Source organism: Dendrobates tinctorius, unplaced genomic scaffold (assembly GCF_039654945.1).
Source record: "Dendrobates tinctorius isolate UK_male_01 unplaced genomic scaffold, ASM3965494v1 ptg000159l, whole genome shotgun sequence".
In the NCBI taxonomy this organism is placed as follows: domain Eukaryota; kingdom Metazoa; phylum Chordata; class Amphibia; order Anura; family Dendrobatidae; genus Dendrobates; species Dendrobates tinctorius.
Window position 1 is genome coordinate 33,705 of NW_027361826.1, and position 13,143 is coordinate 46,847.

At 43.4% G+C, this 13,143-nt stretch overlaps 1 protein-coding gene across 2 annotated transcripts in view; it reads left to right on the forward strand.

Annotated features, from left to right (window-relative positions):
- Positions 1-461: 461 nt before the first annotated feature.
- PMM1 (phosphomannomutase 1) overlaps positions 462-13,143 on the forward strand; it is a 91,905-nt gene continuing 79,223 nt past the window's right edge. The window contains exon 1 of one of the 2 annotated variants that reach the window (XM_073549427.1): positions 462-605. In XM_073549427.1, coding sequence (XP_073405528.1) covers positions 525-605 — 81 coding nt within the window. In that variant the 5' untranslated portion in view covers positions 462-524. The remainder of the gene's footprint in view (positions 606-13,143) is intronic. The other variant, XM_073549428.1, reaches the window with a different exon arrangement.

Here is a 13,143-nt window from a genome sequence, read left to right on the forward strand (position 1 = left end):
CAGATACCCCAGTAATAATAATAATAATTTTATTTCGATAGCGCCAACATATTCCGCAGCACTTTACATTATTAATGTGTTAGTAATAAGATGAGGCCAGGTTTGAGGGCTGTCGTATTACGGAGCCTCGTACGCACTGACCCTATAGAATTACGCACTAGAGATTGACAGACATTCTTTGTGTAGGGTTATTGGTCAGCAGCGATGAGCGTGATCTCTGTGCTGGCAGCGGTGGCATAGGTGGCAGCTTGTCCTGTACATAATGTAGGTGTAAGGTCGCCGGCCTCCACCATTCGCTGACTTTTACCCTACTTGGCTTTGGTGTTTTTCTGACAAGCTGCAGGAAGGCGTCAGGCTACGTGAGCTGTGTCTTGTTTACCATGACCATGTGACTCTGAGGCTGCGCTGTCAGTGGCCAGCAAGGCCACCACGCCTCCCACCCTCCTGTCCCAGCCCCTCACACTCCCACCCTGCTTCCATTCATTGCAGGGGCAGCAGCAGGCCTCTCTGCAGATGGACAGGCAATGGCAGATCCCAGGAGCCAGAAGCAGAGAGACATTCTGTGCCTCTTTGATGTGGATGGGACATTAACCCCTGCACGCAAGGTATGTGCATTAGTATAGCATGCACCTACAGTCCAGGAGATATTCTATTTAATCCTGTATATTTGTAGGTACGACGTTGTCACGACATATTTCTAATGGGTTTTCAGCACAGATAGTGACGATCTGGAATTACATTGTGAATATTCTTTACTAGGAGGATAGTTCTCCAGATGAGCTGTTCTCACATATCTTTCATGTATATTGTCTTCCGGGATTATTTAGACCGCCTTCTCGTGGCTAAAGTTTAGCATCTGTGATAAAGCCACAAGCCCTCGCGCTCACAACATCATCGGTATCGATGAAGCCATTGTATGGTGTTGGCTGGAAGCTCAGATTTTGTCACGTTATGATCGTTTCAATTAATTCTACTTTTCTTTTTTTCAATGGACTGTTGTATTAGTTTTCTATGGAGATGGTTGTCAGCACTAAATGACAGACCTCTCGCTATCCTTTGGTGGATTTATCATTACAGGTTAGTATGTTCAGTGAGACAAACTGTAATCTCAATGGATTTGCACTTCTTCTACATTTTGGTCTCACTCCTAGTTTGGCTTAGGGTGCTGTCAGACGGCCATATAAATCGGACCGAGATCGGGACACAGTGCACGGAGTGGCTGGCCGCTCTCCTGATCCGAGTGTGACGGCGTCAGGTACTTCTATGCAGCCGTCACGCTCGGGTCGTCAGAGCTGCCGGCCAGAACATGCACTGTGTCCCGATCTCTGCCCAACTTATATAGCCGTCTGACTGCGCCCTTACAAATACCACTCAAAATACTGCCGTGTGGAAGGGACCTTACTCTAATTAGATCCCATACTTCAATAACACATGGAGAGGTCCCCGTTTCCTAATAATTTAAAGGGACTTAATGAGCACAGAATAAATGTTGAAACTGTTCAGTGCACCCTGGCGTGGCCTAATACTTCAGTGCACTTTCCCTCCTGCTTATTTTCCCTCTATCTCCCCATCTTTGACTGACAGCTCTGACTTTATAGAACAAGAGAAGGGAGGAAATAGGTGGGAAGGTGCACTTAGGCTGTGTGCACACAGTGCGGATTCTGCTGTGGAATTTTCCGCACAGATTTTGCTAAATCTGCAGGTAAAATGACCTACGTTTTACCTGCAGTTTTAGTGCAGATTTAGTGCAGTTTTTGTGCGGATTTCCCCTGCCGTTTTCACCTGCAGATTTCTATAATGGAGCAGGTGGAAAACTGCAGCAAAACCGCACGAAAGAAGCGATATGCTGCTTTTATTCCGCCCCACATCTGCGCAGAAAAATCTGCAGCATGTACACAGCGTTTTTTGTTTTACATAGCTTTAAATGGTGTACTGTACATCACGTGCAGTTCTGCAGGGCCAAATCTGTTGCAGAACTGCACAGAATCTGCACCGTGTGCACAGGGCCTTACAGGGACTGTCAGCACAGGAGGCTTGTCCGAACTAAGTCCCGCCGCTCAGTGCTCCATGGCGGGGCCAATCATTTTTATATACCTTCCCACCTGCTTATTTTCCTTGAATCTCCCCCACCATTTGAATGACATTTCTGCGGCGCGATGCATGAACTTTTTGAGATCGAGAAAATGGCACATACTGCACCAAGCTGATGAGGTTTTTACCGTAAGAAAGGCACTGAAATGCGTTGGGACAATAAAGAACCATTTTGGAACACAAGAGGACTCATTTACTGCAGCGCAGCCCGTTCATTGTGATATCCTCCTCCTCTCCTACACTGATATGCAGGCATGCAAATTTCCCAAATCTCACTTGTTACATTTGTCTTTTTTTTTACAAATATTACATTTTTTAAAAATTCACGTCGATCCTGAAGCTTTTTCAGTAAAATGCTCCATCAGTAAATAGAAATTGGAGTTGTTCACTGCAGCACCCAAACATGCTGCCCCCTACGTTTTTCATAAAGCTTCTGAAAAGCGAGAGCTGGAATCGCATTCCTTTAGGAAACTGCACTTTTCTCTGCACCAGTTTTATAGACTGTCCCCCATTGTACAGGCTGAAAACCAAGATCCACTCCTAGAAACGCATGTATAAGGCTAGTTTCACATTAGCGTTTACGGCCGCAGCGTCGGGCTGCGCACGGCCACCGCTAAGCCCCGACCCCTGCCGTGCCTCCGCCGGTAGCTCCGCCTACGGGCGCATGACGCTGCATGTGTCCTGCGTCCCCTATGTTTAGCACTGGGGACGCAGGCCGAGCGCAGGTATGCAGTTGGCGGCGCATGCGTCCTTTTGACGCTGCGCCGACCAGTGCCAAACGCAGCCTGTAGCAATTTGGTGCGGTCGGCGCAGCATCAAAAGGACGCATGCACCGCCAAACGCATACCTGCGCTCGGCCTGCATCCCCAGTGCTAAAGATAGGGGACGCATGCAGCGTCATGCGCCTGTAGGCGGAGCTACCGGCGGAGGCGCGGCAGGGGCGGGGCTTAGCGGCGGCCGTGCGCAGCCCGACGCTACGGCCGTAAACGCTAATGTGAAACTAGCCTAAGATGTATACGCTGTGTACTATAGAGTATTGTAGTGATATATGCTGTGTGCTAGAGAAGAGTATTATACTGTTGTACGCTGCGTCCTATAGAGGAGTATTATACTGTTATACTCAGCGTCCTATAGAGGAGTGTTAGGCTATGTGCACACGGTGCGGATCCTCCCACGAATTTTTCCGCTGGATTTTACTAAATCCGCAGGTCAAATGACCTGCATTTTTCCTGCGGATTTCTTCCTTTTTTTTTTGCGGTTTTACTGCCGTTTTTGTGCAGTTTTCCACTGCAGTTTTCTACCTGTGGATTTGTAGAATGGAGCAGGTGGAAAACTGCAGCAAAACCACACAAAAGAAGTGACATGCTGCTTTTTTTTTCCCGCACAAAAACCGGGCGGGAAAATCCGCAGCATGTGCACAGCGTTTTTTTTTTTACATGTGCTATAATGTTACTGTACATCACCTGCAGTTCTGCTGCAGATCCGCAGTAGAAACCGCACCGTGTGCACAGACCCTTACAGTGCTATACGCTGTGTCCTATGGAGGAGTATTATAGTGCTATATGCTGCGTCCTATAGAGGAGTATTATAGTGGTATACTCTGCGTCCTATAGAGGAGTATTATAGTGCTATACGCTGCGACCTATAGAGGAGTATTATAGTGCTATACTCTGCGTCCTATAGATGAGTATTATAGTGCTATACTCTGGGTTCTATAGAGGAGTATTATATTGCTATATGCTGTGTCCTATAGAGGAGTATTATAGTGCTATACTGTGCGTACTATAGAGGAGTATTATAGTACTATACGCTGTGTCCTATAGAGGAGTATTATAGTGCTATACACTGCATCCTATAGAGGAGTATTATAGTGCTATACGCTGTGTCCTATAGAGGAGTATTATAATGATTTACGCTGTGTCCTATAGAGGAGTATTATAGTGCTATACACTGTGTCCTATAGAGGAGTATCATAGTGCTATACGCTGTGTCCTATAGAGGAGTACTATAGTGTTATACGCTGTGTCCTATAGAGGAGTATTATAGTGCTATACGCTGTGTCCTATAGAGGAGTATTATAGTGCTATACGCTGTGTCCTATAGAGGAGTATTATATTACTATACACTGTGTCCTATAGAGGAGTATTATAGTGCTATACGCTGTGTCCTATAGAGGAGTATCATAGTGCTATACGCTGTGTCCTATAGAGGAGTACTATAGTGTTATACGCTGTGTCCTATAGAGGAGTATTATAGTGCTATACGCTGTGTCCTATAGAGGAGTATTATAGTGCTATACGCTGTGTCCTATAGAGGAGTATTATATTACTATACACTGTGTCCTATAGAGGAGTATTATAGTGCTATACACTGTGTCCTATACAGGAGTATTATAGTGCTATACGCTGTGTCCTATAGAGGAGTATTATAGTGCTATACGCTGTGTCCTATAGAGGAGTATTATAGTACTATACACTGTCCTATAGAGGAGTGTTATAGTACTATACACTCTGTCCTATAGAGGTGTATTATAGTGCTATTCTCTGGGTTCTCTAGAGGAGTATTATAATGCTATACGCTGTGTCCTATAGAGGAGTATTATAGTGCTATATGCTGTGTCATATAAAGACAGTATGTACAGTATTATGCAAGGCTCACAGAAATGCAGCGATGCTTTCTAATGACAGTCACATTGCCGTTTAGGAACACAATTCGTCTTACTATTGTTTTTTTCCCGCGTCACTCCCTTATCCCCAAGCTAAATCCATAGTGCTGTTTTTCTTAGATTCCTGGTTCATGGATAATGTACAGTTGTGGCCAAAGTATTGACACCCCTGCAATTCTGTCAGATAATACTCAGTTTCTTCCTGAAAATGATTGCAAACACAAATTCATTGGTATTATTATCTTCATTTAATTTGTCTTAAATGAAAAAACACAAAAGAGAATGAAGCAAAAAGCAAAACATTGATCATTTCACACAAAACTCCAAAAATGGGCCAGACAAAAGTATTGGCACCCTCAGCCTAATACCTGATTGCACAACCTTTAGCCAAAATAACTGCGACCGACCGCTTCCGGTAACCATCAATGAGTTTCTTACACTACTCTGCTGGAATTTTAGACCATTCTTCTTTGGCAAACTGCTCCAGGTCCCTGATATTTGAAGGGTGCCTTCTCCAAACTGCCATTTTTAGATCTCTCCACAGGTGTTCTATGGGATTCAGGTCTGGACTCATTGCTGGCCACCTTAGAAGTCTCCAGTGCTTTCTCTCAAACCATTTTCTAGTGCTTTTTGAAGTGTGTTTTGGGTCATTGTCCTGCTGGAAGACCCATGACCTCTGAGGGAGACCCAGCTTTCTCACACTGGGCCCTACATTATGCTGCAAAATTTGTTGGTAGTCTTCAGACTTCATAAAGCCATGCACACGGTCAAGCAGTCCAGTGCCAGAGGCAGCAAAGCAACCCCAAAACATCAGGAAACCTCCGCCATGTTTGACTGTAGGAACCGTGTTCTTTTCTTTGAATGCCTCTTTTTTCTCCTGTAAACTCTATGTTGATGCCTTTGCCCAAAAAGCTCTACTTTTGTCTCATCTGACCAGAGAACATTCTTCCAAAACGTTTTAGGCTTTTTCAGGTAAGTTTTGGCAAACTCCAGCCTGGCTTTTTTATGTCTCGGGGTAAGCAGTGGGGGCTTCCTGGGTCTCCTACCATACGGTCCCTTTTCATTAGACGCCGACGGATAGTACGGGTTGACACTGTTGTACCCTTGGACTGCAGGGCAGCTTGAACTTGTTTAGATGTTAGTCGAGGTTCTTTATCCAACATCCGCACAATCTTGCGTTGAAATCTCTTGTCAATTTTTCTTTTCCGTCCACATCTAGGGAGGTTAGCCACAGTGCCATGGGCTTTAAACTTCTTGATGACACTGCGCACTAGGGTGACCGCAAAAAATCGATGTCGGAATTTTGTCCGTCTGGACCCCACAAAACGATTCCCCTTTCCAGATATTGAGAGAGCCAAAATTTGAGCTCGATCAAACGATGTTAACCCGTGCCGCTCGTCGCTCAAAGTTTGAAAAAATCCAAATTGAGGTATTTTAAGATTTAGGTATTTTGCATAGTCTGTTAGACTATAAAGAATGTGACAACAACATTGCAGAAATAGCCCTGACCAAATTTTCGAACCATTTGTGGTATTTGAATGCAGAGTTGGTGGGATTATCGTTTTTTGATCCCACCATTACAGACAATGAAAAGTTGTTAATGGCTAATAAATTGCTCAGTAGCACAGATGAACCATCAGAGCACGCTAGGGTTGTAAATCCAAAAGTTAGGAAAGAAAAATTAAAAGAGGTAGGAAGTAACCGACTTTAACGACCTTCTGACAAAAGATGAAGAACAAAAGCAATATGTCCTGCAAGCTGTAAGCAAATGCCGAGCATTATATTCTGACGTTTCAAAAACTACTTTAACAAAAGCTCTAGAATAGATTAGATAACTATGTAAAATTATCAACTCATGTAGGTTAGCGTGCTCTGATGGTTCATCTGTGCTACTGAGCAATTTATTAGCCATTAACAACTTTTCATTGTCTGTAATGGTGGGATCAAAAAACGATAATCCCACCAACTCTGCATTCAAATACCACAAATGGTACGAAAATTTGGTCAGGGCTATTTCTACAATGTTGTCACATTCTTTATAGTCTAACAGACTATGCAAAATACCTAAATCTTAAAATACCTCAATTTGGATTTTTTCAAACTTTGAGTGACGAGCGGCACGGGTTAACGTCGTTTGATCGAGCTCAAATTTTGGCTATCTCAATATCTGGAAAGGGGAATCGTTTTGTGGGGTCCAGACGAACAAGATTCTGACATTTTTTCCCCCCCATATGAGATCCGGTCACCCTACTGCGCATGGTAGACACAGGAACATTCAGGTCTTTGGAGATGGACTCGTAGCCTTGAGATTGCTCATGCTTCCTCAGAATTCGGTTTCTCAAGTCCTCAGACAGTTCTTAGGTCTTCTTCCTTTTCTCCATGCTCAATGTGGTACACACAAGGACACAGGACAGAGGTTGAATCAACTTTAATCCATGTCAACTGGCTGCAAGTGTGATTTAGTTATTGCCAACACCTGTTAGGTGCCACAGGTAAGTTACAGGTGCTGTTAATTACACAAATTAGAGAAGCATCACATGATTTTTCGAACAGTGCCAATACTTTTGTCCACCTTCTCTTTTATGTTTGGTGTAGAATTATATCCAATTTGGCTTTAGGACAATTCTTTTTGTGTTTTTTCATTTAAGACAAATTAAATGAAGATAATAATAACAAAGAATTTGTGTTTGCAATCATTTTCAGGAAGAAACTGAGTATTATCTGACAGAATTGCAGGGGTGTCAATACTTTTGGCCACAATTGTACAGGAGTAACAGAACACAAAAGTCAAACCAGTCGCTATTATTGCATATTCCATCCAATTGTGTAATTACATGGTTGCACAGGACCAATGATGGAGGAATTTATATGGTGACACTGGCCACTGTACCTTCCCGTGTAGCCTATATCCTTCTATCCTTCTCCATATCTCACTGTCTTTGGTCTCTCGCAGTGTTGATATCTTGCAGAGACTGGCACATGTCAGCTGTTGGTCCTCATTTTCTGTCTGCTCCTGATTGTTTAATACATGCTCAGAACTCCCACTCCATACTTAAAGGGGGTTTTCATGTTTTGGGAAAGCCTTTTCTCGCGACCGGAGTTGCTTAAAAAAATAAACTGTGCTTTACTTGCCCTTCCCAGGTCAATTGCTGAATCTCAGTTGCTGCTTCCATTGTCTTTTCTCACGTCAAAAGTACTGCAGCCAATGACTGATCTCAGCTGCTTGTGCCGACAACTCAGAGACCGGCTGAGCTCAGTTTTTGGCTGTAGTGCTGTCAGACTGACATCAGTGTTGCACATAGTAACATGCCCTGGGATACTGGACCCAGGGAAGGGGAATAAAGCCCTAGAGTTGGTGCGAATCGCTTCTCACAGTCCGATCCGTTTTCCAGGAGGTCAGTAAGCTCTGGCCGCTGGACAGGAGCCATTAGAGGTGGCTATTCCATTGATAACCTGGCGTGACTCAACGACTCCTGGGATTATGAAGAGCTGACATAACACAGATGTTCTTATATAGGGAGATGAACGTATATTTTATCGGCTGAGTGGTGGCCACCTCGGCTTGAGTAAAGGCGGCGATACACCAGAGTATAAAGCTGAGGACATTTCCAACAATATGATAACTCATTGGTTGAAATATTAAAAAAAAATAATTTTGTCAGTTTATGTCTGGAAATAAGGTGTGTGTGTATGTTTAACATTTTCACCTAAAAGTTGCCGATCCAAAAACCATGTTTCAGTGAAAGAATATTGTGAAGTAGATCTCTTTCCTGGAGATGAAGAATGAGTCTGGATCAGCAGAACAGGCGTCCAGCAGCTGTTCAGCCATCATCCTACCAATATGATGTGTGCGGCCTCCTGTGGAGACCTTAGTGCATCGTTTGACGTTCTGTGTGCAAGCAGTTGATAAAACAGTCCACGGCTGCTAAAGTTCAAGCCAAAGTAGCCCCATAAGGCCACGTTCACACGTTCAGTATTCGATCAGTTTTTTTTCTTCAGTATGTGTAAGCCACAACCAGGGGCGGGTGATAAATCAGAAGTGGTGACGTGTTTCTATTCTACTTTCCCTCTGATTGTTCCTCTCCTGGTTTTGGCTTGCAAATACTGAAGTAAAAAACTCACCAAATACTGATGGTGTGAATGTGGCCTATCTATTTCAGTCACAGCCCCCAGAAAGGTTGCAGGCATAGTGCCCTCCAGTATGGTAGCAATCACAATACACTATAGTTGTATTTACATGCATCATTCCGCCTGTTTCAGACAATAGTATGTGGTTTAGCGTTGGGAGCCTGATTCCACCAATGTGTCAATTACTAAATTGTGTGTTGCTATTTCCATAAAATCAGTGTTTTATCAGCAGGAGATTATCAGTACAGGACTAAATGTCTCATGCCCCCTAGTCAACTGCTATGTGTAACTCCTCCCCTACCACTGATTGGCAGCTTTCTGCCTATACACAGTGTACACCGAAAGCTGCCTATCAGTGGTGTGGGTCGGGTTATACAGAGCTCAGCATTCACAGCACTGCTAGAGCTGCAGAAAAGAAAACAGGGAACGCATCAAAATGACAGCAAACAGCCCGGTAAGTGACACATCACTGGAAACAGACCCTCTGCCCCTACATCATGCTGCTATCGGATTATACAGTAAAAAGATGGTGACAGATTATCTTTAAAGTCTTGGAAATGACACAGAAGAATGTTAAATATAACAAAAACTTGTTAAATGAAGGACGGCTTTTATCAGTGCTACCTGTTGTGCATGTTTAACCATGTAAATCACTGGCTCATTAAGTATAATCCCCAGTCAAACATTGCCATTGATATCATAGGACACCGGGTCATTAAGGAGAGAATCCTACTACACATCAAATCATTTCCCATCCTGGCTCAGATTATTAGATGTAATTATTTGCTGATAGTCTACCTGGCTGCCGCAGCACAGTGCATGAAGGAAGTGGAAAATAAAATGAGTATTGCTGCATAGTGGACGCAGGGTTATGTCACTTTGTCTGTAATACACAGTTTTCAGTGATCATGTCAGCACAGGCTCAGTGAAGCTTGCGGGCCCCAATGCAAAATCAGGGCCCCAAACGATCATGGGTCTTTAATAGTAATAGTCTTTTCATATGGGGCATAGTGACCTTTTGGGCCCTCTAGTCTCAAGGCCTCGGGTGTGACTGCGACAACCCCTGCACCTATTCTAGTTACACCCCGTTATGGACTAAATACTGCTCTACATTCTGCTTTATTAAAAAATAGAATAAATCATAATTTGCAACAAAAATATTCAGAGTTTCACTTTACAGCACAGATCCCCAACCTTTATAGGCTGCCGAGCCTCACAGAAGATTAACTATGCCTGTGCACATTAGGGCAAAGTTAACTGAATCAGCTGATTCTAGCTGGACTCCCAAAATAATACGGGGGGCCGCCTGACACCGACAGGTGACATTAACGCCCAATCCTTTTATTCTCAGCCATCATGAATTTCTGGAAGGAGTCGGTGCCCGTCCCTAGAAGGGGACAATAGAAAATGGTGGTAATGGGCAGGGTGAGAAGGGCAAAATTCAGTCCCCCAAATTAATTTAAGCATTATATTAGACACCACTTAATAAGTTCAGACTCCAGAGGAACAAAGAAAAAGAAAATTCAGATCCCGAAATTAAACTACGGCTTATACTTGGTGACCCACAGCCTCTTCCCTTCTGGCACAGACACATGTTAGGATGTTGTGTGCACCACTACAGAACTTGGTGCCGTAGCATCGGGAGGAGATCGACTATGGAGCAGGGGACTTTCAGAATTTCCATGCGATTTATTGGCTGTAATTTGTATGATAAAGCATGTAATGGATATGATTTCTATCTGCCTGGTCATAAAACTCTGCACGGCATCTGGGGGAGCTTTGTAAGAGTAAGGTCGGTTTTACACGTCAGTGTCTCCGGTACGTGTAGTGACAGTTTTCTCACGTACCGGAGACACTGACACACGTAGACCCATTCTAATGAATGAATCTATGCACATGTCAGCGTGTTCTCATGGACCGTGTGTCCGTGTGCAAACACGCAGACATGTCCGTTTTCACACGGGCCGCAAAACGTGCCGCACTTGGAGAACAGTGCACACTGTCCTCTGTGTACACAGATGGCTGCCGGGGAAGTAGTGCTACTGTGACCCGATGTTCCCCAGTGGCAGGTGCTGAACACGGCTGTCATCCATTCTCCCTGTTCTGCCGGCGAGCAGAGGAGAAAGAATGAAAAACTGATCTGCTGTGACCTCTGGACTGTCGGAGAATGCAAGTGATGAGGTTACGGCACTTCAAGCTGTAACACAGTGACCTCATCACTTGCATTCTCCGATGGTCCTGCGGTCACAGCAGGTCAGTTTTTCATTCATTCATTCTCCTCTGCTCCCGCAAATCTCGACAGAGCAGGGGAGAATGGATGTCAGCCGGCTTCAGCACCAGCCGCCGGGGGACAGCGGCTTTCAGTACCGCTTCTTCCCCAGCAGCCGTCCATGTGGTCCTACCGCACGTAGAACACACGCGGACACTGATATCTCTGGTGCCGGAGGGGACGCCAGGTTTTAAAGGGCCTTAACCTTTTTCCCTCTAGACAGCTGTGTGAGGAATCTTTTTTTTTTTTTTTTTTTTTTGTAGTTTTTGTAGTTTTTGCAGGATGAGTTCACAGTATTAGGCTGGAGTAACACTGCCGAATTTCTCATGCGATAACCGCATCGCATAGCACGGACTGGCCGGCACCTCTCCTGACCTGAGCATGACAGCATGATGGATTACTATGCAGCTGTCAAACTCAGGTCAGGAGAGGTGCCGGACAGTGCAAGTTTTACGATCCAATTCTCGGACGAAAAATACGCCAGTGTGTCTCTGCCCTTATATGTACCATTCTGGGGTACATAAGATTTTTTGATCATTTTTCTCCTTTTTCTGGGATGTGGGATGGAAAAAAAAACAAACTAAATTCTGGCATTGGATTTATAATTTTTTATACTATAGCTGTAGAAAAAGACTGCACATCCAAAAATCAGACGTTGGTCTAATGCCGCAAGGAAAAAAAATTACAAAACTAAAAATGATGTTCTTAGCTTAATATTCTGATCAACACCAAAAAACGGAAGTGTGAAGCCAAGAATATAATTAACAAGTGAAAGTTTATTGAATACACAGAAAAGGTAAAATTACATAGATATAAAGGGACTGAAACTGAACAGAATGAACTCCAAGGGGTCTACAAAAAAAGTGTAACACATGTACTGATGAAATCACATATGATGAATATAGAGCAGAATAGCCACATTAAATGGAGATTTCAAAAGAATATATAAAGTGCCAAAAATAAGATAAATCCAGAAAAAACCTAGTAGGTCATGTGGACTGTTTGCATAAAATAATGCCAAAAATGGCTGCAAAGGCTAACAATGTAGCATCATAAGTATATGGCAGTAAGCAAAAAAATTATTTGTATATAAAGTGCGATAGTGCAGAAGTAAACTCACAGTGACAATCAGCAGAGTAAACCAGAAAGTGCAATGGTGCAGCAATAAATAAGTTATAAGCCAAAGATGCATGTAGTAGTGCAAGTGCACAAAAGGATTGCTATACATTGGCTATATGACCATAGATGCAAGCATCTAATAAAGCTGACCGTCACTGGGAGGCATAATTACCGTGTAGAACGAGCGAGGAGATGACCTCGACGCGAGTTTCGCTTGTCGTTTCTTCCAGGGGGACGTGTATTTTTTGCAGGATGAGTTCACAGTCGTATTTGTACCATTCTGGGGTACATAAGACTTTTTGACCATTTTTCTGGGATGTGGGATGGAAAAAATAAAAACCTAAATTCTGGCATTGGATTTATAATTTTTTATACTATAGCTGTACTGCACATCCAAAAATCAGACGTTGATCTAATGCCGTAAGGAAAAAAAATTACAGAACTAAAAATGATGTTCTTAGCTTAATATTCTGATCAGACTGTATGAAGCTCATTGACACGTCACGGCGAATCACTCAGTCACTAATATTTATAGCCTCAAAGGAGCGGCGCCAACCACCGCTGCAGTGACAGTGCACCAGCAGGGCGGGCATCCTGGTACTTCACAGCACCCATGCTGCTTGGCTGAGTCCCTGTGACTCCTACCGCACCACCATTTATTTATTTATTGCCAGATGAGTTCAGTTTTATTTGTACCATAATGAGATATGTAAGACTTTTTGATCACCTTATATATTGGATTGCAACTGATGAATCAGTATCAGATATGTGTACTATAGATTTTGTTTTTTTATCTTTCATACATACCGTAATAAAGCATTTTTATAGGAAACATTGTTTTTTTATTCCTTTATATTTTATCAGGAGCTTA